At 38.0% G+C, this 27,472-nt stretch overlaps 1 protein-coding gene across 1 annotated transcript in view; it reads right to left on the bottom strand.

The window, feature by feature from the left end:
* LOC104412066 (regulating synaptic membrane exocytosis protein 1-like) overlaps positions 1-27,472 on the bottom strand; it is a 100,048-nt gene that overhangs the window by 5,922 nt on the left and 66,654 nt on the right. Inside the window, exon 6 of the mRNA XM_010022661.1 lies at positions 2,273-2,414. Within this exon, the coding sequence (XP_010020963.1) occupies positions 2,273-2,361 (89 nt within the window). The 5' untranslated portion in view covers positions 2,362-2,414. The remainder of the gene's footprint in view (positions 1-2,272; positions 2,415-27,472) is intronic.

Genomic DNA, 27,472 nt, shown 5'->3' with positions numbered 1-27,472 from the left:
TGGAAAAACAGACTTTGAACCAAGCCTAGGCAGCATCTTACCCAGCAGGCCATCCACCACTATGTATCTGCTTCTCCCTCATACAAAATTCCCTGTTAGACTGGAGAAAATAACAACAGCACTTCCTAATAAAAACATCCAGTGTCAAAAGCTTTGATTTCCACAGATCAGGCTTATGTGTTCCAGTCATTCAATTCACACTAAAAACTCTTTACAAGCCCCAGTTAGCTTTATAGAAAAAGCCCTTTCTTCTCTTCAAGACTAACTGCTCTTACTATGCCTGCATAAATGCATACGCTGCCTGTAACTAAAGCTGGCCAGAAAACACCAGCACAGTGCTTTTCGTTAGAAAACTCTGATTTATCAAAAGGTAAGCTTTTCAAACAAGTTTAGTTTTAAGGACTCTTTTATTTCTGAAGGTTTCTTTAGATAAAGCAGGAAAAGAACCTCAAGGTCTCCAGTTCAACTACCAGCCCACCAGTTACAGCATTCACCGAACCTCAAGATGCAGCTTCAAGCCCACCCTTCCTGACAAGACATAAAATCTACTTCTCTCCCAGGTGGCACTACCTGTTCACTCTTGCCCCTGCTATGAAAATGTTCATTGCTCATTTCTTTGCCCTTTTCCCCCAGAACGTGTTATATTTTGCTACGGAATAACTAACAACACTGAAATGTTCACTTGAGAGCATTCCACTTTTCAAACAGTTCTAGTTATACACAAAATTCTGAAGGTTGTAAAGTACACATTCACCTTAATGTGTATTAATTCTTATTTGTTAAACACATCTGTGTTTAATTTGTAAACACATCTGATCGGTCTTAAGAAATGCAGGATGAGGCATGGTACTGTCAAAAAACTGTGAGATGCTGGAAATAAAGTCAGTATCACAATGAACACACACACAAGGAAGGAAAAGTAGCCCGTACAAGCTTCACATAAGCATTTTGTAACTGTCGTCATTTCCTGCCTACAGTAACGTCAAGAGTGAACTGCAGGCAAAATACCAGTCAGGCAAACAAAGTCAAGCTCTTGCTGATTTTGATGAGAATCTTGCAAATGACAGGAAAAACCTAGTAAACAGCTTTGCTAGTCTGAACACAAGATGCTATCAAAAACTGAGTCATGCTCACACTAGAAACAATGCATGAAGTTACAGGTGTCATTTCTACAGGTGATATGTTCAAAAAAGGCCCAGGAAAATGAGGAAGAGGATTTTAGGATGAGCTAGCACAGTGCATGTACCCCTGACCATGTGATGCAGTTGTGTGGCTTCCCTGCCACCTTGCAGCTGTGACCTACTCATGTTCTACAAATAAACCAGCGATGCATGTGGGGGAAGTGATTAAACAGTAGAAAACTGTTTCATCGGTCATCTTTCTTACAAGATTCTCTGCATCTAAACATTCTTCATTCACTGTAATCTAAACCCAGAACTGATGTAAACTAATATTATACCAAAGTCATGCAAGTTTGCAGAGCATCTAAGGATTTGATCTATAGCTAAAGCAGAGAACTAATAGAAAAACAGAAGATACTTGTCATACTATAGAGAAATACATAGTGCATTTGCACTTGCACTCCCAGTTTCCCCTTGTGGGGAGGCATCTTCAAAGAATTTCCTAGCGACCAGTGTGCCTTGACACAAGTAGTTGAGTCCCACTGAGAGCTGTGAGGAGGCTGGAGTATTCATGCACACTTTCATGTAAGATCTGCCTTTGTTCTCCTTTCCTACATACTGAGTCATTCTGCAGCGAATGAAAACAGCTGCCCCATCACCCTCAGTTGTCTGCCTGGTTTCAGCTGATGGGGCAGCTGTACTCTGCGTTTACAATCCTCAGTAAGAGACTTGGACCAACTCCAGCCTAAACCCTCTTTGTTTATAGTATTACTGAACAGAATATCACAGGGATTTACATACAACATCTGAAGTTTAACTTTGAGTTAATCCAAACATAACTCAAAGAAAAAGTACCCCTTTGTTTTGTTTTGAATAATGTGGTCTGAACTTAGCTGTCTTTTGTTGAACAGAATGCCTCACGGGACGACAGGGAAAATGCCAATCCTTAAGAAGTCCTCTCTAAACCTTAGTTTTCAAGAAATTTGTGTTATGTGCCTAAAATAGTTCAGTTTTGCAAATGTTTCAAGAGGAAGAATCTGTACACAGAACTATCCCCTTCAGCCAGAGCTGGGACTTCTGTTCACATCCCAAGTTTTCTTACAAAGACAAGAAACATCTCCTACACTACCAATATTTTTAATGCCACTTACTTGCCCTCGGAGCTATAACTGTTTATGCTGCCATCAGTGGATTCCCGACTTGGCTGTCGAACCATGCGACTTCTCATCTCTGCTGCCATTCCTGTCTCTGTGCTTCTCTGTATCGTGCTCTTTAGCTTCTTGCTGCCAGCCTCTGAAAGCAGAGAAAAGGAAGTGACAGTTAGGCTGACAACTTAGAGCAAAGCCTTTCCTTGCAGTTTTCCCCCAACAACAGTGATCTGACTTGATAACTACTATTTAATAACACAAAAAGACAATTCTGATCGAAGAAGGACTCTCTCTTCTACAGCTGCAAGTTGGCAATGGCTTCTCTTTAAAGGGCTTTAACCATTAGGGCAACCTGTTAGAAATTAAGTTTGTTATTAATAACCTTTACACACTTGGAATGTAGACAGGATGACCATGATTGTGTGCTAATCATATACTTGGTAAGGTGTCTCTAGCCACCTTGTTAGTTAGGTTGGGTGAGTACAAAAGAAGTTACAACTCTTACGGAAAGAAGGGGGGGGGGCGGAAATCCTTCATGCATTCTGCTGCAAAAATGTTAAGTAGTAAAATACCTACTATCAAAAATATAATAATGTGTTTTGATCGGCAAAATCTTACTTTTCACCACAGAAATTCTTCAAAGTAAACAGTGAGATTTACACAACTTCTGATCTCAGCATTTTCTAAGTTGAGTTAACTCCTGGAGAATTTGTCTGCAAGATGACGGACTCCGCAGTCCAGGCTTGCAACCGAACACTACAGAGTAATGTAAATCTTGTGAAATTGTTTAAAGACTTGATCCATTTGGAAAAGCTTCCATCACACATTCTTTAAAATGCAATTTGGGTTCCACATGGAAAGTTTCGTGTCACCCTTGAGCCAGGAGAGCTTCCAGTTCTTTACAGGGGTGGTTATGGACCCACTGTGCAATGGCCGATCTACAATGAGTTCTGTCGTCACACAGCAAACGTTATGCTTCCAATGGCAATAATTGTTCTCAAAGATCTTTAACTGAAATACTTCCACCGAAGTCTCTATGTGATGTAATAGCATGTGTTGACTTCAAACTGTCTTGTTCTTTATCAGTTAGTTCAGTTATAGTTCAATAGGTAACATTACTTTCTCTTGGGAAGTAATAGGTTTTACAAAGTTTCACTTAAGTGCATACAAAAACATTCCCTTGCATTTCCTCCTTCATTTACATGCTCCTTCATTTGCTGTCTGCAAACTCTGCACTTCCTTTTCAGAGTCTGCTTGGAGAATTATCTGAAAAGGTACGTTTCTTCCACCACCACCTGCTGTGGAGACTGAAGTGCTCTGAAAAATTTCTTACCTTCCTATTTCACATGAACAATGTCGATGTTTGAAGCTGACAGATCTTGATCTTTCTTCACACAAAGTTAGGCTTTGATAGCCCCTACACAGCCTGTCCATTGCTCAGGGTGTTCCACTGTGCTGTGGAGAATAGCTGGACCTTGATCTCTGGGTCTGCAGAGCTGGTGGAGGGCAAGGAGAAATCATACCACAGAGCTTCTTCCCTCCCCATGAGTTATCACAGTAGCCTCCTTGGTGCTAGCAGAGGCACAGCAAACAAGGCCAAAGCGAGAAAGAAAGAATTCATATATTGGGCTTAGAGGAGACGTCACCAATGCAAAAGAGGCTGTGGTTTTCTTCTTAAGCTTTCTGGACCAGGGATTGTTTATCCATGGCCACTCAGCAGCAGAGAAACAAATGCCTCTGAGTGGAAGAAATCAGCTACTTCCACAGATCTTTTACCCCTTCTGCGTCCAGCAGCTTGGAGGTTTCACTGTAGGCCACTGCAGCTCATTCAAACTCCTGGTCCTTGATCAGCTGAAAACACTTTATTCAGTGCTGCTAAACACGAGGTACAGGAGGTTAGACAAAGTGCACCAGGCAGACCACTCCTAGCCAGTGCAGGTGACTGTGGACCGTATTTGCTGGAACTTCAGTGACTCTGTATCTAAGAAGTGAAATACTACATTTTGAACCTGAGCTTTATCCTTAAAAATAGACTGTGTGTCCAGCATATCAATCCTGAAAGGTGAGCTGAGCATCAAAAATGAATCAATATTCAGCCTATGAAGTACAACCCACATGCAGAGCCCTACAATAAATCAGGATTCTCTCATTTTCAGCAGCTGTGCATTTGCCACCCATATTGTTTTATGCCTTACTTGCTAAGACCTGCGTAAAAGTGTCTGTTACCATCTGCTCCTACAAAGCAGGTGAGATTATGTGGTTTACCCCCTGCTGCCTTTTCTGCAGCCAGCTACATCAGGCAGCATGACTGGAAGGATATGATATGGTAGAGCTTCAAATGTGGGCAGCTGAATAGGGTTGCCTGGGAGTGTTCATGGCTGAGGAGATACGAGTGATGAGGCACTTCAGGTAGGCACAAGATCATCATGACCTTGGCACAAACTGGGAAAGAGATGTTGCTCTGGACCGCCTGGACAACATGGTGGGTGCTGAAATTTAGGGATTAGAGCCAGGCTGTTGGGAAAGCATACTGAAGAAAATAGTCATAATCACTGTAAAAAAATTACAGAAATGAATTATTTTAGCTTTGAGCCACTGTAGAGATTGCAAATAGCAAGTGGTTTTTTTTGAAAGAGTAATTTGATATTATCACAGATAACATCTATGTTGCTGCTTGAACATACTTCTTTGCTCCACAGGTTTTAAATGCATAGACCATAAAATAGGAATCCTCATGCATGGCCATAACCAAGTCCACAACCTTGTCTCACTGTGCTGCAAAAACCAGACTGTGTTTCCAAATATTTTTCAAGTCACTGCTCTCTGTCTTACTGCACTGGCTTCTACTTCTTTATTTCTCATTGACATTTTTTTTCAGTTTAAAGATTTAAAAAATTCTTTTGCTTCCTCCTGTAACTGCAAGTAATATCCACAGTATTTCCTGGGATAAACAGTTCTCCTGCATATTTCACTTTATAGCCTCAGTCTTAATATTCTGCAGTACAATCAGAATCATAACATAAAAGTAACTCAAAGTAGCCCAGCAGTACAGTCAGAATAATAACATAAAGTAGCCCAACAGAATGGTAAAATACATCAGGAGTTTTATGGAGTAAAGGAAATTGCTTTTGCCCACCAGTAACAACCGAAACACATGTTGCTCAGTTTTAACCTTTTGGAAGTTTTAACCTTGGTCATTTACGCGTATCATAATTTTATCCACTTACAGCACAAGAACTAATGAGAACAGTTTATCTTGTTGGTGCACTCCTGTAAACTTCTCAGGAAAACCAGATTCTGCAAGGGAGGAAGGTGCTTAGCATCCAGCCGAGTTGGGAACTCCTGTTACTTCTAAAGGTGCCCCAGTACCATGAACTCTCTCTGGGGTACAACTTCCAGTCCTGCCTCAGCTGCACAATGAAATACGTGATTCAAACAACTACCAGTGTTACTCCTGCTCTTGATAATGTTGTATGTTGATTTTTGGTGGGGTTTTATTTTAGTAAAAAAGCTTTCATTTTGTATTACTTTCAATCTAGCAGATGTGCATATACCTTTGGAATGCCATCTTTATATGGACAGTACAAGTTCATAAAATATTTAAGCTCAATATGTATGCTATGATATAGTGAGAAGAATTTCTTCTCTTGCCTGGATATCTTCTGGACAATACTGGGTCCTGATCCTGATTTTTATTAGTTTGATATGTATAATTAAATTTTACAATATACACAGCTTATAAGCGTTTTGCAGTTCACCAACAGCACTTGCTGTTATTAAGGGGCACACCTGCTACAATACACAGATGAGCATGTACAATGCATTGTTTCAGTCTACCTGCAATAGCCTATAGTGATCCCTTCTTGGTCTGACAAGAAACTGGTTACTAATTTTGTTTGTCTCAGAAAACAAACTGTTTTCTGTAAATTAATGGAGGTCCTGACCTAAGTAATGACAAAGAGCAAAAAGGCTTGTTAGTGTATGCACTATTTTACATTTGCACAAAATACCAATGCAGTTGATGTGTCCCCAATTTCTGTGCATCCTAATCACCTTCAAGCATAGCAGCCAGGAGCAAAATGGTATTGACAACGGAATTATATTAGCAAGAAAGGGTCAGTGATAGTGCCTATGGAATTGGGATGTCCTACTAGAGATAACTCAAGGCTAGCTTTACATTTCTGAGGGCATTCAATTCAGACAGGACAATGCCAGGACAAATAGCCCAAAATGACTTGTATCCATGACTGCCCTTAGCAAAGGCATGAGTGCACAGGACGTCACCATTGGCCTGTCTTTTCCCCTGGGTTCTGTGTAGTGCCTGGAGGCAATTACTGCATTTTGCTCTTGTTAAGTAAGTCTGAAATAACAGGAGGGGCTGTGCCACAACCTGCTGGAATAAAGCTTTTATCCTGAGATGCCAAGGTGTACATTACATGCCACAGGACAAGGCTAAGGGACATACAAGAGTTTGCAAGGACACAAGCTCAGCAACTTAGTCAATAAGACAGTGTTAGAGACTTCTGTAGGGCAGAAGAAAACAATCCTGACATGGTCTGCTGGGTACTGCCTATAGGGAGAGGTGCCTTGAGAAGCACTGCCCAGACTCATGCCCGAGGGTCTCTAGTTGGTCATTGCCAAAAAAAGAAGCAAATTGATAAGTATGCAGCACCTGGGTATGCGGCATGGAAAATTCATGACTGGGTCAAAAGAATGGTCCAGAGAACAGTGCATACACCACTGCTAAATCCACTAATGAAAGGGATAAGAAGGGTACTAATATTCAATGTCATCACATGACTCAAGGGCAAATTATTCACAATACATTCTCATGCATGCTCATGCATCCAAAGAAAGCCTACAAGGACTACAGATCCAAGCCAACTCTGACTAAAACCTGGCAGGACTGTGACCATATTGTTGGTTTGCATATGGACTGTGTGAGACAGCAACAAGATTATGCCAACTGGAATAGAAAGGGTCACCCTCAATCCAAAGAACTATAAAAAGAAAAGCCAAGGGGCACATTTCCTTCTGGTCCTTTCTGATGTGTTACTGATTTTACAATCCCAAATTTAGCTCATGGAGACCTGCTGAGTTACAAGTTCTGCAGCATCCCACTCACTCTGCATGTAGCACTTTTAAACGGCAACAAAATATATTTACACATGAATTGACAAAGTGCCCCGTGGCTTATAGTCCTAAAACAGAGAAAGAAAAGATGAAATAATTCAAACAGCATTTGTTGTTTTACATGTGTACATCTCTCAGATGACCTCAGCAGTAGATTGATCACAGTGATTGAAAGAACATAGGGACTATGGACAGAAGAAAAATAGCAAGAAACATGACATTTAAATACAAATTATTCCTGGACATTATATCCTGCAATACTCCACTGTATTTTTCATTCTGTGCATTCTGCTATACTCTCCTGAATATGCTGTTTATAAAGACATCTGCAATACGGCAGTATGGTCATTTAAATGTTTCCTCAAACTATCAGACAATACATTCAAAGAAAGGAGAATGCTGTTCATATTCTGTGGTGTTAGATCCCGAGGTTTCAAATCCAAATATAAACCATCATGTACTTCTTCTCATTTCTGCTAATTGAAACAAATCCACAAATAACATTTATACTATTGCAAATAACAAAACCTTCTAGAAAGAATACTTGCCTTTTCAGCTGGGATAATTTATCAAGATGTATCTTTTTTATAAGGAGTTTGGAAGAAACTGTATCTCACAACTATATTTATGAATTCATATTTAGCTGGAACACCAATTTCATTCCCAATAAACATTTTCAGTTAATGAAAAGAATGCATTCAGCTCATCAATATACACAGTATTTTTTCTGACATATTTAGAGACAAAGGAACAAAAAGCACCAACCCTAACAAAAGGAAGCTTCACTAAAATGCTGTTAACGCTTACATTAATGCTTTGATGGCATGTTAGCCAGTGTACCACAGAAGCTTAGCTTGTGACTGTTTTACACGCAGAAAAGCAAACTTGTAAAACTCAGACTCTTAACAGTTTGTACTTAGATTTTAGAACAAAGTAACTTATCCAACAGCTCTTACTGACTGCAGCGAAGCTGAAATAGTACATTGTGAATAAACGACAGGAACTGCTTAAAGTCCATGCTCAAAACAGAAGCAAACAAGGCCATTATTTACTACCTGACAATGTACTCAAAACTTTGAGAAACTGCTTTTACAAAGCTTATCTCCTTAAGAAAAGATGGTGTTAGGCATATTTATTGAAAAAAAACCCAAATACCCCAACAAAAAGCCCAAACCAAACCCAAAACTCTAAAAATAAGCATGTAGTTTTATATGGTTATCCTCATATGTATGATCTTCCCACCTCAGGGAAGAAAACCCATGTCTAACCAAGACATATGTTTCTTACAGAAAAGCAATGGTATCTGGCTAGAAGGAGTTCAGTTACAGGTTCTGAAATTCCTAGTGTTTTTTGTCCAAAGACTTTTACTTTAATAGTTTTGTCCACATACTTGCAATGAAGTGAAATGAGCCATTATCTGTCAGCCAAAATGAGGCAATCAGTGATGATGTATGGTAATGAGTTTTTGCTGCTGGGATTGCACTAAACGCATTTTATAAACATACAGAAATAACAGCATCTTAATTACCTTGTTCACACATATGCAAAGAGCTATATAAAAGCAGAATATGTCAATGAAACTGATAATAGGTGTATGTGCCTAGTTCTGCAATGCTTGAAGCCTATTTCAGTGAAATTCAATTAGTAACAGAACAGTCATGTTTCCAACAAATTATTTACTATATAAACAGTTTATAAAATTTCAAGCACTCACTTTCTTATATACTCTTGGCTTTGTTAGACTGGAGGAGAAAGTGAGACAGAATGAAATAAGAAGCTCAGAAGAGCTGTTTGCTCTTCAACAGTAACATTTTTACAGCAAAACACAGCCCTGTATTACAACACTTTATTACCAGGAGCCCTTGGAAGAGAACTGACATATGGTACAGAGACAACATTTGTCCACTGAAAGGGTGCTGGGACACAGCTGCCAGTTAATATAGGAGAGGAAAACAAAATTGGAATGCAGAAGAAAGTAGAAGAAATTCTTTAGATAAACTAAACCAGTATTTAATTTCTTTAAGAATTTAAATATATTCTAGTAACTGCATGATGTGGTTTTTGGTTCTAAGCAGCCATTACAATTTTAGTAGATTTGAGACTATTAGAGTCCTCACAACTACAAATACTTCAGTATCTATTACCAAAAGCATAAAATAACACTATGATTACTAAAAGATGATGTTTATATAAGATGATATCAGAAATAAGGCAATTTATAAGACATCAATAATGAAAAAACCCCTTACTGTTGCTATTTCTTCCAAGACTGTCCTGAGAACTGTGATGTACATGATGGCAACACAAAGTCTAATTTGTATAATAATAATTTCCATAAAAACTGTAAACTGAAACACTGGCAAAACTACTGGTGCGAAAGCATCTTATAGTAACAAGATGTTCTATGCCTTTTTGTACAGCTGAAAAGTTTCTTAACAACCATCCTAGTATAAAAGCACAGCACACTGAAAAGGAGACATCAGAGCTCCAGAAACAGTCCCCTCCTTTGTCTCACAACAATTAGCATCCTGTGAATTGATCTGAATATGCTGCACCTTTTCTGTAATTTGATTTATTTGGACTACAGCTTTCAAGCCCCTCAAGTTTTATTTCACCACTACCAGCACCTCTTATGTGGGTATTACATTTCCCTTTAAAAATTTTACTAACCTGCCTGTAGAGATCATTTTTAGGGTATCAGATCAATGGAGCATCACACTGACATACAGGTTTTTCCTTAGTGACTATGGCATTGCAAAGTTATATCCCCAGACTCACACACACTGCTAAATCAAACTAGTAAGTAGACTCATCCCAGTAACACACAGAAAATACAAGCTTACCTCTGGTTTAAGCAAAATTAAACATCAGCTACGATATAATCCTTAGCAAGCAGACGGCACCTAAAGCAGCTTCACCTTTGTTTAAGTATCTTGTGCTCTTTCTGGGGAGAATAAATCTCTGGGGTCCTGGCGCTGCCTCTCCCTCGTTCTCCTGTAACCACTTGGCACTGCAGCACTGTGAGGAATGATCAAGTTGCTTCACTCACAAGTTCCTTTTACAACTGTGATTACATTACAGGGCCTTGCAGTGAAAAAAGTACTGAGCTACCTGCCAGCTAGCACTTCATAATATATTGCTGAAAGGTTAAAAAATTCAGTCAGCGGTGTATTTTCTAGTGATGTGCAAGTAGAGAAGAGCACAAAATATTCTTGGCAACCTTGGTTGATGCATTTTTTTAACGCTGCTGTTCTGAACTGGATAAGGAGAGTCAAATAAACCCAGAAACACATTTCTCTGTCCTGGTGATAGACTCATTCTGCATGAATTTTGGTACAAAACCACCTGAATGTTTGCAAAGATGAGACAGTACCAAATTAGCATTAAATGCTACACATTTATGCTTCAGAAAAGTCTTAGTGATGTCACTGTCTTAGAGGGATAGGAACACACCAGAGTTGGTTTCACTGTCTCTGAATGCCTATGTGAATTCTGAGAACAGAACTTAATTTTTCAATTACTCCTTTCATCTTTAAACTTCATTCTGAGGAAACAGACTTCACCATGTGGTTATTTCCATGTCAAATTGTTCAGTTTTCCTAACACTCTATTCTGAACACGTAATATGCTTTCCTCTTGCAATTGGTTCAGAATCAATTAATTTGACACAGCTTTTCAACTTGCCATTCCTGCACTGTAGGGACTGAAGTTCTTTCTTTCAGTCTCTTTTACAAAGAAAGGAGGTCCCCAAACTAATGTGCAGACTAAATCTGGATATCAGGTTGATTAAAGATAGAAAGAAGAAAGGAAATGATTTGGCATTTGTCAAGCAAAAAAAAGAAAACTATTTCAAAAAGAATTATAATGAGGTGAAAAATGAAAAACATGCATGCAATAAATTTCCCTCCAGTGGATCTTCAAGTCATGAAGTTCTGATTATTTAGTGTAAAATGATTAATGAGAAAAATGCCACAACTGATATTGTGTGTTCCAGCTAATAAACATGTAACAGGACTTATGATTGCAAATGCTGTATAGGCAACTAACAAATTCAAAATCCTCTGCAGCAGGGATGCAGCATATCTCATGTCACACCTCTGCAGAAATGCCCACCTATATTCACTGCATAGGCCCAGGTTTACTATGTAGTGCAATCGTTGAAGTAATTTGTATCTTCTTGCCCCACAGTATGCATTTAGCAATGAAGCTCAGAACACCCCGTAGAAGGTGGCTTACTACCTTTTTGAAAAACACATAGTTGTATGGTATGCAATTCTCTCATACAATTAGATGCAAAGATTTTTATTCCAAAGATGAGTACAATGCCATGGAAGGAATGAAATGATGATGTTGGTAGTTGCTAATGTGTGCATGTCACCCTCCTGAGACATTCCTTCAGCATGTGCAAAGATTCCTAGACCAGCCTGCCACACTGAGCAGTTTTACACAAAGCGCTGCACTTAAGTGTACAGAAGTTCCCCCCCTTTGTCCCAAGGCTCTTGCTTGGGGAAACTCGACAGAAGTTTAAAGTTTGAATAAAAGGAAGGTTTTCATATCATAAGCTTCCCAGAAAGCCCCCATCTTGGTCACAGCCTTTCCTCCTTTATGCTCACTTCTCCTAGTCCCAGGAAAAAACATTTCTTGTATTTCTTATTTGTATGATCAAAAACCCCTTTCTAGAATTATAACTGTGTCATAGTTTAACCCCTGCCAGCAACTAAGCCCCACAGAGCCGCTCACTTGATCCCCTCCCAGTGTGATGGGGGAGATCGTCAGAAGGGTAAAAGTGAGAAAACTCGTGGGTTGAGATAAAGACAGTTTAATAAGGAAAGCAAAGCAAAAGCCACATGCACAAGCAAGGCAAAACAAGGAATTCATTCGCCACTTCCCATTGACAGGAAGATGTTCAGCCACCTCCAGGAGAGCAGGGCTCCATCATACCCAGCAGTTACTTAGGAAGACCAATGACAATCCAAATGATTCCCCTTCCTTCTTCTTCCCCAGCTTTATATGCTGAGCATGACGCCATATGGTCTGAAATATCCCTTTGGTCGGTTGGGGTCAGCTGTCCCAGCTTTGTCCTTTCCCGGCTTCTTGTGCACCCCCAGCCTACTCACTGGTGGGGTGAGGCGAGAAGCAGAAAAGGCCATGAATCCATGCAAGCACTGTTCAGCGATAGCTAAAACATCCCTGTGTTATCAACACTGTTTTCAGCAGAAATCTAAACCATTGTTCTGTACCACCTTAATATGAAGAGAATTTGCCCCAGCCAAAACCAGCACAAACTTTTTGACCTGCTCTTCTGGATCTGTAACAGAAAGGCTGACCAAAAGCTTGGCTTGTTCCTCCATTACTGCAGGAAAAGGGAATCTGAGCTCCTCTGTGTCCTGAAATATTAGGCTCAGCCTCTCTACAGAGTAAATTTTTCTGGGCAACTCCCAAAGTGCCCAAAGTACCTTAAGGCAAACTTTCATTTAAACTTTCTACATGGCTAAACACAAATTCGCATGTTGTTTTTACAGCTTTGTTAGCACAGCTGTACCTTGCATCGCCGTCGACGATCCCACTGAAGTTTCAGCTACAGTAAAAAGCAGCCACGCTCTTCTTCAGCCAAAGTGCTTGTGCTAAGGTGTGCTCCGCTTCTGAGTTTCTTTAAAAATGTGACTATATAATAAAGTCCCAAGCCAGCTACGTTGCGATGACATACAGACCTACCTCTCACATTTGAGGTAAGCCCAGGTAACAGCTGCCAGAATGGATGCTAAAACACTCAGGAGAGGCTCCTTTCGGTCAGCTACAGTTCTAATCTTCTGGTGCAAAATTTATCTTTCCTAATCAGCTTTTTATTCACAGTAGTGGTTAAGGCAGGTAAGTAGTGTGAGTCACTGAATGTTTCTGCTTTAAAACAGCTGTTTGTGGCATTAAGTTCAAACTGGTTTATCTCAGTTACAGCAGTCAGTATGTAAAAACAGATACGGACTTGGGCAGTGGATCTGAGCTAGATAAACACTGCGTAACTGTAAGATATAATTGTTCCCTTTGTGTTTATGTTATTGAAAGTGGACAATGGTATACAAAGGCTCAGTTTAGAGACAGATCGTTCAGCCAAACTTCCCAAATGAATCTTCTGGCATAACTCTGCTACGAAATCCTAAGGTTTGCATCCAGTACTGCTGATTTATGCCCATTATCAAATAGGCACTGACGAAAACTCTAGTGGAAAGACATAAGGGTTCAACTGTGCCGCAGACAGACACCAGCACCAAAAATTGCCACAGCACCAGTAGCACTTTGATTACTGGGCAAGGTAAGGAGAAATGTGAGATAGTAGGATTTTTGGTAACAGCATGCCTTTTGCTATTAAAAATGAATTCAGGTTATTTTTGCAGGTCCCTATGGCTGCCCATTTCTCATTCTCCTCAGCTCCCCTTTCTGGGTTGCAGACCTTGCTTAGTGAGGAAGCACTTGTCTTTCTCAAAGGCAGAGGAGATGAGACAACAGTCAACAGACACCAGGCAGAAAGGATATTGATACAGGAAGAGTTTTAACTGGTAAATTATGCTAAAACTTAATTACAAAGCATGATTTCTTTATTGCCACTCTTGGCTTGTTTGGTAATAGATTTCTCATGTAATTAATCTGCTACAAACATGATAAAAAGCTAAGAAAAATAAAAGCAAAAGGGAGAATTAGCCATATGTTACAAATTAATATTTGAGAGCATTTGAATTAGAGCCAATTAATGTAAGCAGACAGTGAGTGTTCACCAAATTTTAAAGCCCTTTCAAATACAAGGCAGGATGAGATGGAAAAAGAAAATGAAATGGTGTTAATACAGCTTCTCTCTATACAAAAGAACATCTCCCTCCCAAACAGCTACTTATTTCTGAAGTGAAAACACTTCTAAACTGCTATGCCAACTAAAATACAGGGTCACTTGAACTAAAATTTTAGTGCAATGGTAAAGGCATATTAGTAAGCTTAATGATTAAATGCACTTGTCTTGAACTAATACAATATCTGCTCCATATATGCCAGTAACAGACATTACAGTACAATATGAAGCTAATTCCAATACTTCTGAACTATTTAACAGGCCATTTTCCTCTTTCTGTATTATACAAAAGCAGAGGTTAATATTGAGCATTAATTTTTCTTGCTGTTTGACATAGAAGGAACTGACAAACCTATAACAGATGAAGAGATGACAACCATTTTAAGATAAAGTGGAAAACAAAAATTGCATATGAACACTGGCACCGAAGAAAATGAGAAGGAGCAGCAGGAAATTGAACAGCTTGGTACGAAGGGCAACTTTCAAATCCACATCATAAAAAGAAACGTGAATATCTACAATAATCAATCAGCCAGTCCCAACCACTGATTTTGAAATCTAAATTTACTTGCACATAGCATGTAGAAAGCTAGTTCCCCACAGTACATGGCAGAAAACGAAAATATAGTAACCAAACCTTATTTTCATGGTCCTAGGCTTACTGTTGGTTAAACAACTTGCCTTTTACAGTAATTTTAGTCTCTATCTTAGCACAGAATAACTCAAGCAAAGCAATACTACATATTTCCAGGGATTTCAATATATACTAGTTCATGGATGAAGATCATAAAATACAAAAGTAAAACAAACTTGCCTTTCATAGCAGGATTACACCATGGTGCTTGAATATTGCAGAGCTAACGGTTTGAAGGTCAGGCTCTTTGGAACAGATGCACTAATCTCTTATTATCTGTATATTACACAATTTCAGATAGTATTTTTTTTCTTGGAACTGACAGATAAAGCTCTATTTGATGCTTAGGATTACTATGATCATTAATGAGAGTGCTTCTTTTCGGGTGTGTTCACAGTGTGAGAAGTTAGCTGTTATTGAGTAGAGGTTGCTATATAAATAATTATGGCCACTTAAACAGTAGGCAAAAATAAGACATGTACATTCTATGCAGATAAGATACCATCAAAATAAGGATTAAACACAAGATATGCACAGAAATAAAGATTGCTATATACAATATAAATCAAAATCACAGAAGGTAAAAATTAAGATCACAATCTTGCTCCGAAATTAAACAGTTTAAGGAAACATGCAATTTTGTTATTATAGCCTCTATAGTGTATCAGATTTTAAAACTCCATAAGTACAACAGAATCTAACATGACAGAATATTGGAAAGAAAACAACAAACAATAAAATGTGCATAAACCATAGCTCATTTATATAAAACTGATATTACTACCCTCGAAAGAAAGTGAAGACTGGATGGACATCATAATACTAGCTAATTGGCAGGTATTACTTCAGACAGTATTTTTTTCTTGGAACTTACAGATAAAGCCCTATTTGCTGCTCAGGATTACTGTGATTATTAATGAGAGTGCTTCTTTTTGAGTGTGATCACAGTGTGAGAGGTTAGCTGTTACTGAGTACAGGTTGCTGTACTCATCTAATAAAATCATAAAGAAAGATGAAACCAAGAGCATGCAAATATCACAAAATAAAAATGATATGACACGTTAAATGATATAGCTACTGCCAGAATAAGAAACAATATAGAAGCGTCTTTGAATAAGCTTAAGTAACATACATAACATGTTTCAGGACCTTTAGATAGTAATGACTGTATGCTATTAAACACACCATCTTTAGACTATAAAAATATCAAAACTAATATGTCAGGCATTAGAAAGAGGTTATTTTTGAAAATGAGACTGCAATCACAGGATTTACCCTATCCATTAGTGACACAGCCCTGAAAATATGTAATGAAGTCCATCGCCAGTTTCCTTTGAAGTGAGTTTTGATGTGGCAACAGAAGCCAATGCCACTGAAAGATGATTCAGAACTAAAAATTATTTTACTTTATAATTTTTTCTTACAATGTGCCGAATTGCCTGCAGTTTCCAAAATAATATCACAACAAAATAAATTCATAACATCTATTTTCCTTAGCTTTAAATGCATGTATTTAATTTTTAACAACAACAGCAAAAAAAAATATGTTCTAGAGGAAAACTGAAGGCATTTCTCTGAAGTCAGAAGCTTATAATATATAGTCAGAAAAGTTCTTAGAATAATTCATGTTTTCTTCCACAGAAATTTTTAAGTAAAAGCAATCTTTCTAACCCTTGACTGGACACCGCTGTTGAGTGGTGGTCTTTCTCTAAGACTGCGTTATGTTTATGCCAAGTTGGGAAAGAGGAAGATGTACAGTGAAGACCATAGCTTTTTCAGAGGCTTTAACTTTTCTATAACTTTTCTGTCACCTTCAGAGGAACTTTGGGCTACACAGGCTTACTCACTATATCAAATTAAATATAAAAGCATGGGTAATTCAAAAACAAATCCAAAGCACAAGGTCCTAGTAAATATTTTCTTTTCCTCTGTATCTGGAAGAAGTGGTTTTTTGTGTCTTACATACTTATGCACAAATCCATGCAGAATTTTCACCAAAGGCCAAGTTCACCATATGTAGATCTCAATGAGACTGTTCCCTGTGAAACATACATAGGCTTGGACCTCTGGGTACTTAATGCATCATGTTTAAATAAAATTTCCAATATGTTTGTAATGTAACAATATCGTATTTCAACAGTGAGGAAAATAATGCACTTTAGAAACCAAAGTCAACTTTCCCATAAAGTCCTGCTCCAGCACAATGGTGCCTGTAAATTTGAAATAATTACAATTACCTAGCTAGTAGGATATGGTTAACATAAAATAGTGTTATGTTTTAAATATTACTCACAATCCATGAGTTTATAGTATGTTCTGTTCTATTAATCCCAACACCACAATAATAAATAAAGCACCAACCCAGAATCAGGGTGACATTCTGGTCTGCTTTTCATCAAAATCACAAAGGGAAAGGAGAATACCTGGTATACATAGATGATCTCTTACCATGCTGTCTTCCTATTCAGCAAGAGAGATAACCACAGTATTTTGTCGTATTTTGTAAAGATAAATTATGACAGTGATCAGCTATTATTCTGATAGAAAAACTAGCAATCCTAACAAAAAGATCTTGTTACAGATTGTTCAGCACTGTGCTTTCAGTAAGATAAAAAATGCTACCATGTTATGTTCTGAAGTACAAAACATGAGCTGAAAGAATGGTCAACAGAAAGTGAGTATAAACATAGACATTTTCAAGGCTACCCAGTGAAGGATGAATCTTTCTGTAATTATTTTAATTTATTTAATGACTATTCACATATGCATTTCTTCACAGTTCAACTGAGTTCAAAAGATTTTAGTGACCTTTCTTACAGTGAATCCTGTCTCAGCTCGTGGTCAACATACATTTTGTAATAATATCACTAAAATATGTCAGGTAATCATGTGCCACCACTTGCTCATTTAGCTAATTTACATTGCAGAGAATAATATATTGTATTAGCCTTTAGAGCAAGTCCTTCCTGGTATTTAACTGAAACCCCTCAAATAAAAACATTCTTCTAAGGAGGACAGAAGAAATGAAGATGCTAAATGAAGGCAAGGTTGAATGTATGCACAGCCCACATTACATCCCAGCAGCACAGAGGTGAGTCCTACTATAAAACGTTGTGGGGGTCAAACATATTGCTTTTAGCCATAGATGCAAATTTCAAGAAAGCCAACCACTGTCCTAGTTTGTATTGCAAACATTACTAAAATGTTTAATATGTAAGCAATATTTAGACACACTTTAATATACGGACATTTAAAGTCCCATAGAATATTTGCTTAAAACAATACTCCTAACTAAAGATTACACACGTGCTCACACACATACACGCACACTCTGTGGGCGTTCAGGGCAGTTCCTTTTCCAGCACCATTTCAGTAAGATTACTATATCTCTTATAATGTGACCCAGGTACTTCAAACAGTCAGAAATATTTTTTAATCTGGTAATTACAATCATCAGTTTTTTGGAAGTCTTGACTCTTCTGCAGACTGTGACAGTTTCAGTAGGTCACTTCCAGTCCTGGAGTTTGCTTCTCAATAATAATGGGATGATGGCACTTACCGTTCCTTCGTAAAATGCTTTAAGGTCTATGACTGCCAAGAATGCAAAGAACGAAGAAGTGTTGCTACCATTAAAGAGCTCTGACATGAACTATAAAAGTCAGAACATAAATAAAGAATGTATACAATAAATCGCACTACAAAGCGAAGTTCAACAGTACATGTTTACATAGCAGCCATAGCACTTCTTGCTTCAGTTGGGATTGCAAAATTACTGCTGTGCTGCTACTGCAACTCTGAACAGGATGGAAAACTTTGGACAGCAAACAGAGTAAAACAATCTGGAAAAGGTCATCCATTTATCCTACAGAACAGTCTTATCGAGATACCAAATTCTTGAGCTGTGAAATCAATGGGGTTTTTCAGCACCAAGCTCTCAAGAGCAACTTATTTCTTAAAACTAAGTATATCCCACCAACAAAGAGAACTTTTTGTGCATTAAGAGAAACTACCTCTGTATGTAACATGCCAATCAGCATGCCTGTGGGAAGAAGAAAGGTCCTTAGGAGAAAAAGGAACGCTACAATGTAAGGCATAAAGGTTCATTTCTCGATTTTGCAATTTCATTTAATTCACAGTTCTTTCATAACACACTTTTCCATGGCACACAGCTTCTATTGTAAGTACTGACAATACTGTAGTGATGGGTACCATGTGAACACAGATAAAGAGTAAAAAAGGAGAAGAAAGTCAGGAGATGTCATATCTTTTACCCTATCCTGGCATCATTCAGCCCTTCTTTTGGGACCAATCATTGATCCAACTGGACACTGGACTTGCCTCACTGTTTCTACTCCTCACTTTTAACTCAACCAAAATTCATGTTGTCCAAATATTTTTTCTCTTTCAGCAACAGACTATTTGCAATTATATGTGAAAAGTAATATTAATATAATAGCAAAAAAGCACAGTATGAATAAAAGCATTAACATTTAAAACTTATTCCCTTCCCAGTAAAACTAAGATAGCTCATCATACCAGCACCAAACACATGGCAGCACTAGATGAATAGCAGCACACTGTGACTTGTTGTGCTCTCTGCCCTTTGAAGACAAACATCAAGATCGTATTTCCAGCTTATAGAAACGGGCACATAATAGAAAAAAAAGAATATTTTTGTTAATGGCATGCTAAAAAAAAAAAAATATTTTGAGTGAAAGTACTTACATTTTCACCATAAAAAAGGTATCACAGGACAATGCTGTTATTACATATTCTGCTTGATTGATGACAAGGTATGAAAGGCTTGGATCATGACAGCTGTGCTGAGAGCACAGCTAATGAGAGTTACAATAAAATTACGATTCACTGTTGTTTCCATCCACATGGTTATTCTAGTTTTGAATAAAATTGACTGGAAAGACTTATACCAGTTACATAGTGTTAGTTTTGATGATGACATTTGCGTATCAGAAAAGGTAAGATATTTAAGGAGATCATCAGACATAAAACTACCTTGCCTTATTTCTTCTGATTTGATCACATTTAAAACAATTAACCAATGGACTCATTGAAGGCTTTTCATGCAGTACTTTTCTTCTGAGGCTGATAATCCACTGTCCTTTATATAAATAATGGCTCCCTTCAAGCAAACAAAATTTAATAAAACCAAAATATTTAATAAAAAATATAAAATAGACACACACATATATGTAACTCTTGATTAGCATTCACACAGAGACTTAGTAAACCCTTCCTTTACATCTGCAACCAAATCCTGATGCTGAGCAATCAGCCGAGCAAATAAGAGAAACCACTACTGAGGTACAGAATTACTTCATCTCAGTAAGATCATTATCTGATCTTCTACAAAAACAGCATCAGAAAACTTAAGACAGTTGTACCATTGGAAAGACATGCCCTATATAAAAAGTGGTAATTTTAACTGTGTGCCAAAGGCATATATAGATAAACGGATATTTTAAGGTTCAGTTCATTTTTGCTCTCTCAGATATTTATTTGAGGACTGATATTTACACATGCAGGAAGCATACACCTCTCTATTGGCTAGAAAGAAAGCCTGAAGTGATGAACTGACAGCTATCTTGTGGACACCTCCACTTGCTCAGACTATCCCACTCTTTGTGATTATGGCTCCTGGCCTGCTCCTTTGAAGAATGGTGCCTCTCTAGTTGTCAGTGGCAGGATTCCACTGTTCGCTGTCTCCAGCTCCTGAAGTACACCTCGTACCATGCAGGTGTATTGAAAAAGTGTTACATGAGAAACACAAACACACGGGATTCCTTGAAGAGATAAGCGGGGTAAGTGGAAATTAATGGTTGGAAGATCTGTCCTGCTCTTTCTAGATGCAGCCTCAGATTATTACTATTATTTTTTTGATCCAGAGCAAGCAAAATAATGAAAGCAGCTGCCACACACAACAGAATGGTGCCATGTCAATGAGCCAATCCATGACATCAAATACTCATTCACCAGCACTTGCACATTTGAAGATTTGTTTCTGGACCACAACGACTGGGACTTGAGAGGGGCTTTTTGCCCTCTTCAGAGTCTCCCCCTGCCCAAGAAAGTAAACTTTAAGTACTGCAGTAGCCTGTTACCATCTGGAGGTGGCTACTGGGAAAAGCCTCTCTTCTGAGTATTTGGGGACCATGGTCAGATGTTTAAAAACACATGCTCCAAAATAAATGCAAGGCAACTTAATAGACCTAAGATTTTGGCAATGGGAAAACTTCAGACCAGAAACTACTGTGAGGCAGGCTTGGAGATCCTGAACATTGGCTAAAACTGGAACTTGGGATCCTATCAAATTTCTTGCCATTGTTCCCAAGTTGGCTGTACAAAAATTAATAAAACCATATTTGCATCTGTGTAAGTGCTGTTAAAGTAAACCTGTGAGCTGCTGCTCAAACTCACCACAGTTTCTATGTCACCTTCTCAGTCACTTTTCCTCCTGGATTCTCCTGTCAGTGACAATGTTTCATGTGTTAAGAGATAAGTCCTGACCTGGCTCCATAATCCCTACAATAAATAAATCAAAATTGCCTGTTCCAACACATAGAATCATAGAATGGTTTGGGTTGGAAAGGACCTTAAGATCATCTAGTTCCAACCCCCCTGCCATGAGCAGGGACACCACACACTAAACTATGTCGCCCAAGGCTCTGTCCAGCCTGGCCTTGAACACCTCCAGGGTTGGAGCATTCACATACTAGAGATGCAGCTCTCTTCCTGCTACAGTATGAGCTTGTTGCCAGACCTGTGACTTTTTTCACGAGAGGGGAAGAAAGTGCAATACAAATACAACCTGGTTCTGTCACACCCAGCTCTTGTAGTGGTTGTGCCTTGCAAGGGCCATTACTGAGACACCAGAGAAACAGTCTGGTTCCTAGATTAATGAGGTCCTGTGTGTGACCTCCCTGAAGTGACCACTTCACAGTGCTGTGGAGTACCTCCACCTAGGAAGAAGAACCAGGTCCTTAAGCTGGTATGCCTCGAAGGTAAAGACAACTGACTCCCTCAAAATGTTTTCCTGGTAAATTATTCCTTTCCTAACAATAAATACTAAATTTCAACAGAATACTTTAAGTATGCAAAATCTAAGCCAGCCCTACTACGTACATACCCTGGAGTTTGTTTTCAATGCCCCTATAACATCTTTCCCCATTAACATTTTAGTCACCCTGGAGTCCAGACTGAAGCAAGCAGATGAGCCTTGTCAAAGAAACACCCCCACTCTGCCCTGACCATGAACTCTAGAAAAGAGCTGCTCAGGCAGGAGAAAAGATGGTTATTAGGATAATTTTCAAAGGAAGAGTGATGGGTAAAACTGATTTACTTTTATACCTAAATCCTAGGTCACATCCATACCTAATTCAGTGTTGCAGTCTGGCCATGCTCTGACAGAGAACACTTCGCATCATCAAATGTAATCAAACAGCAGAGCTATAAATAAAGCCATCAGCAGCCATGTAAAAGCAAAACTAATCAAAACAGCTGAGATGATTGCTCCCTGGGAGAGCTTTTTGGATATTTGAATCTGTTTTATAAACAGCAAATCCATTTGCATGTACCCGAATTAAGATAACTTGTCAATCTGTCAAAGTTCTGTTCTGAGACCAGAAAAATCATTACAAATAAATGGATTCCCAGGACACTGATTTTTACCCCAAAGACACAAAAACCACCATTAAACCCACCAACTTTCAATAGTGTTTCACACTATTGGTATTTTACAAGCACCATTTAAAACTGAAGTAAGTTAACCCAAGCTTCAAAAAACCAGAAGCTGGGTGTCTGTTCTGGGCAGCCACCCTATCTTAACCAAGCACGAAACTTCTGTGCTTCACAAATCACAGAAGTAAGGTAAAGCGGAAACACAACTGCTTCTTTTAGGCTTAGCATTAACCCCCTTGAATGCTTATTGTCTGACCACACTCAGGAGCTGTAAGCCATGAGGAAACAGGAAAGGAGGCAGCAAGAGGGCTCAAAGGAGAGTGAAGCAGTTTGTCTTCTATACTGACAGTGCAAAGAGGCGTTATCTCACATTGCCTCCTCATACTGACTCTTCTGCCTTGGTTTCTTTCTTAAATAATATCAAATCTTGCATTTTTCAGAATCTTGCACGAATGGGTGGGCAATTCTGACTAGTAAAGCTTCCACCACACAAGGAATTTCTGGTGATATTGCCAGACACCTAGAGCTTCCCAGAAGAAAAATATTTCATTTCTAAGATTTCTTGTAAAGCAACGCTTCTGAAGCTATCAGGCATCATTAACTGAATTTTTGCAATATGAAAAATTACTATATGGGTAAATGAAATAAACTCTGTATGACAGTCTGTCTGTGAACATCAAGGACCTTTACAAATACTAAGTAATTTCAAAGCAATTCTCAGGTAACTTAGGAGGAGAAATACACAACAACAACAACAAAAAAAAGCCTTCCAGTTTACTTTTTCAGTTCTTCGAATGTTTTAAGCCTATGACACTGCAGTTAAATATTTGCAGACTTCAGCTGGAAAAAATCTAAACAGATTGTCAAATTTTAGTAAATTCAAGGAAGTTCAGGGATGAACCTTCCAACAGAGACCTGAGGATATACAGAGGCATCATGCTCCGTATACTGAGGTCAAAGTAAGTAACTATATTGAGGTCTGTACAACAGGAAACAGTAATTTAACTTCAATATTACACAATATTTTCACGCCTTACTTAGAGTTAAGTTATACCAAATAACTGATATACATAGCACCTGACAATGCAATAGAAATCAATACAGATTTAAACAAACTTAACATTTTACACTACTGGTCCCATTTTGGAAGCCATATTACCATCACACTCTCAAAATCACATGCTTATCAAACTACAGAAAATTTGGCATAACATTTGAAATGCTGATGAAACTGTAAACATACGCCACAGTTGACAAAAATATTTGCACTTTGACAGCATGGGCACAATTACTTAGAGATCCCAATCTCTCTGACTTACTGAGCCATTTCTTTGTCTTTTCTTGTCAATTTGAAGAAAATCTAGCAGATGCAACAAAATGTCCAGTCAAATGGAGTGGCTAAAAATCACTGCAGTTTAATTTAAACACTTGAAATACCAGTATATGTACAAAGGAAAAGAAAAAAATAGTGTAAAAATAAAAAAGCATATTCAAAGACAAAACCTCTGTTAAATTCTCACCAGTCTCCGACCATTTTCCTTAAAAAGAAATCATGCCTGGTATGTTTTGAGGAAAGTCATTCACACGCACAGAAAGAAATAATTTCCATGGGATAACCCCCACTGCTCATGAGCAGCACTTATACATGAAGTGCAAGTGGATACCACTGAGGAGCCAAGCTTTGTCCTGAAGAAGCAGAAATTCACTGGGTGCCTCAATCCCTTTTTTTGCCCTTCTCTTTGTATATCAGATTGGTTGGCAGGATGCAAGCTTAGACTAGCAAGTAATACTATGTGCTCGATATCATCTCTTCTATCTTTGTTCTATTTCTATTTTAAGACTTGCCAAATTGGTCATTACTTATGATCACAGAATCATGTAATTTAATTTATTTGCCATCTAAAGTATGGAGAGGACTCTGGGCAATAAATGCTATGCAATCAGAGACCAAATTTCTTTATCACACTGTTTACATTAGACTGCTGCTCCTTCTCTTCTTGGAAACAAAGTCCACATTGGACTGGCCAATAGCCCTGCCTAGCAGATATGCTGCCAGAGATGCATGTGGGAACAGGGCCAGTGACTGTCCTTGTTTATGATATGTCCCCTCTTGTCCTGCTATGCTGACTCTATCTGGGCCTTAGCCAGCTGAATCCCATTTCCCTTCATGACCTGTATTGGAGGTGGGAGTTGCTTTTAGGACTGCACCTTAGGTGTGCTCAGAGAGAAGATGTGCTGCACACGGGGTGGCTGCTGCCCAGACTCTTACCTATTCATATGCAGAGCTCCTACATGGGGAAACACTGTACCAACACAGCTTTGCAAAACTGGGTAAAATTTTCTGGCTGAATATTTCATTAAAAAAAAAAAAAGAAAAAAATGATAAGGGAGATTCAGCAACACTGAAGTGTTTTGTGAACTGATACCTGCTCTATCTGATGCTGTCAGCATTTTCTTTTAAAATGTCATTCATGTTTCTTCATATTTAAGGAAATACTCAAGCTGAATTGTGTCCTTTCAAGATGGACATCATAAGCTGTTAGATTTCATATCACTTTTCATCCAACTTAATGAACTGCCAAAACCCTTGAAAATTATTTTTCAAAAAAACCTGTGAACATTTTTTCTCATAATTTGACTGAGTTCTGCATATTTAATTCCTTACAACACACAATTCAGAGTGTCTAAAGGCCATTGTCTGTACATATATAGATATCTCTATATAGATATGTATACAAATTTTTTATAAATACATTAACATCATCAGCTGCAATAATAGCAAGCTTTATTATTATTATCCTTATTATCGTTATTACCCTTGAAAATCCCTTAAAGACACTTGTTGATCCTCTCTTTGTCTTAGGTTCCATTTACTGCTTTTCATTTGGATTCTGTTGCTAACACTTCTATTCCTAGCCAAAAAAAACCTGAAAAATCCCTCAAAGACCATCTTCATGTTCACATGTAAACTGCTAAGCAAGACTGAAACAGTGTCTCTGAATCTAATGCTTCTTTGCATGCAGCTAACTCCACTTCTTTTAAACTCAGCCCACCAATATCTTACCAGCAAATGTATGATTAACACACCTTTATAAAGGCTATAAACAAAAAAAACCTTCAAAATTTTTAATAGTCAAAACTTTTTTTTTAATAAATAAAATAAAACTATTTTATAAAAGATACAGAATTAAATAATTTCTCACCCCTAATGGATTTAGAGATATGATACTTGTGTTTGAAATACTGTGCTGGATTCAAAGAAGAGTCTCTGCCCATATTTAGATGCCAAGACCCACTTTGTCTTGACTGCAATACACTGAAGCAAGCAAAATACTAAAGGTGATCTGTAAAAGAAAAGAGCGTGCAGAAAAATTCAGTTCTGTGTTTGCAGGGAAAAATTAAGAATAGTTTAAAAACATCTTTTACATTATTGCAAATTCTTCAGTTACCTGAGAAAAATAATACCATAAATGGTTTGTAAGAAATACTATAATGTACTGGTTAGATTCTAAAGTTCTCTTTCTGCAAAATATTTTGATCTGCTCCTTGAAACTGTGTTACATTTACTGAAAGTATCAGGGAAAATTCAACAAAAAAATGGTGACATTAAGAAAGTCTTGAGCAGCTATTTGAGAAGATGATTGTATATGAGAAATCACTTCTGCCCCAGACTTCATACTTGGAACAACGCTGTGTAGATCCATCATTTTTTTCGCAGTTCTATTTCTATTCTTTCAAGTTCCAAATTAGATAGTCTGAGCTCCTAAATGAATACTTAAAAACCTAATTAGTTGTTTCATGCTGAACAGGCAATATCTTTCAATCAAAAATTAAAGCTTATGTTAGTTTAGGAAAGGACTGCTTTGCAAAGGAAAAAAAAAATAATTTCAGGTCTACCAGAACTAAGCTGGGTCCTCCAACACTAAACAAACGGGCTTTTTTCTCCTGTGAGACAGGAATTCATGCCTATACCACAGAATGAGAGCATTGTTCCTCTGGATGACTGCAGGCACTCTAAACCTTTCTAGAAAATCCCACAAGTTCCAGAAAGCTACAAGCTGTGGACCTGATCATGCAAGAAGCATATGAACAGCAATAAAGTTCAGTTATAAGGCTGGCATTCTCTCACAGGTGGGCATTTATTCAGAAATGTTTAATGTGAAGATAGTAGACTTTTTTCCCTCTCTTGATAGTACTTTGGCATTGCTCTATTTGCTTTTTCTGTCATAATTTTGATATTATTTCAACTCACGTGTTCTTACTTGTGCAAAGTAAAACTTGCAAATACAGTGTGAATCAGATGAAAGCAAATAAAAATTGTCTTTAAGCACAGCTCAGTCAAATACAGACAGAATTATCAGTAGGTGTTTCTATAAAACATTTCATTAAAAGTACAATAGAAACACACTGAAGCTACACTTAATAAATACATTTGACATATTTTGAAATTACAGTTCTACAAGACATGTATGAAAAAGCTTATCTAAAATCAAGATTATACTTCTGGAAAGCAGTAAATTCTCCTAAACACCATGCTACTTATATATTGGAAATAGCCCAAACTACATGTTATTACTGCAGTAATATCTCTATTAAAAAAAATCTAGGGAGAAATTGCAAATAGAAAAGCAAATGAACACTTTCGAGTACAAGTCAACCAACTACATAACAGAAGGCAAAGTCAAAATTCATACTTCAGGAAAAAGGAGAAGAGCCACATGTTACACAAACTCAGCAGAGCAGCAGGACATTGTTTGAAAATACTAGCCCTTATTAGGAAATCTTTTGGAAGATGAGTAACTGGAACTGAATTATGTTTCTATTAAGGGTAGTGAATTCCTCAGCTAGACGGCAATGGTAAATAAAAGAGAACACGCTTACATTCACTCAATAGTTTCAAGGAATT

This window comes from Nestor notabilis, unplaced genomic scaffold (genome assembly GCF_000696875.1).
Source record: "Nestor notabilis isolate BGI_N333 unplaced genomic scaffold, ASM69687v1 scaffold6849, whole genome shotgun sequence".
Taxonomy (NCBI): Eukaryota; Metazoa; Chordata; class Aves; order Psittaciformes; family Psittacidae; genus Nestor; species Nestor notabilis.
Note: the sequence above shows the minus strand (reverse complement) of the source record. Positions and strands in the feature narration are given on the sequence as shown.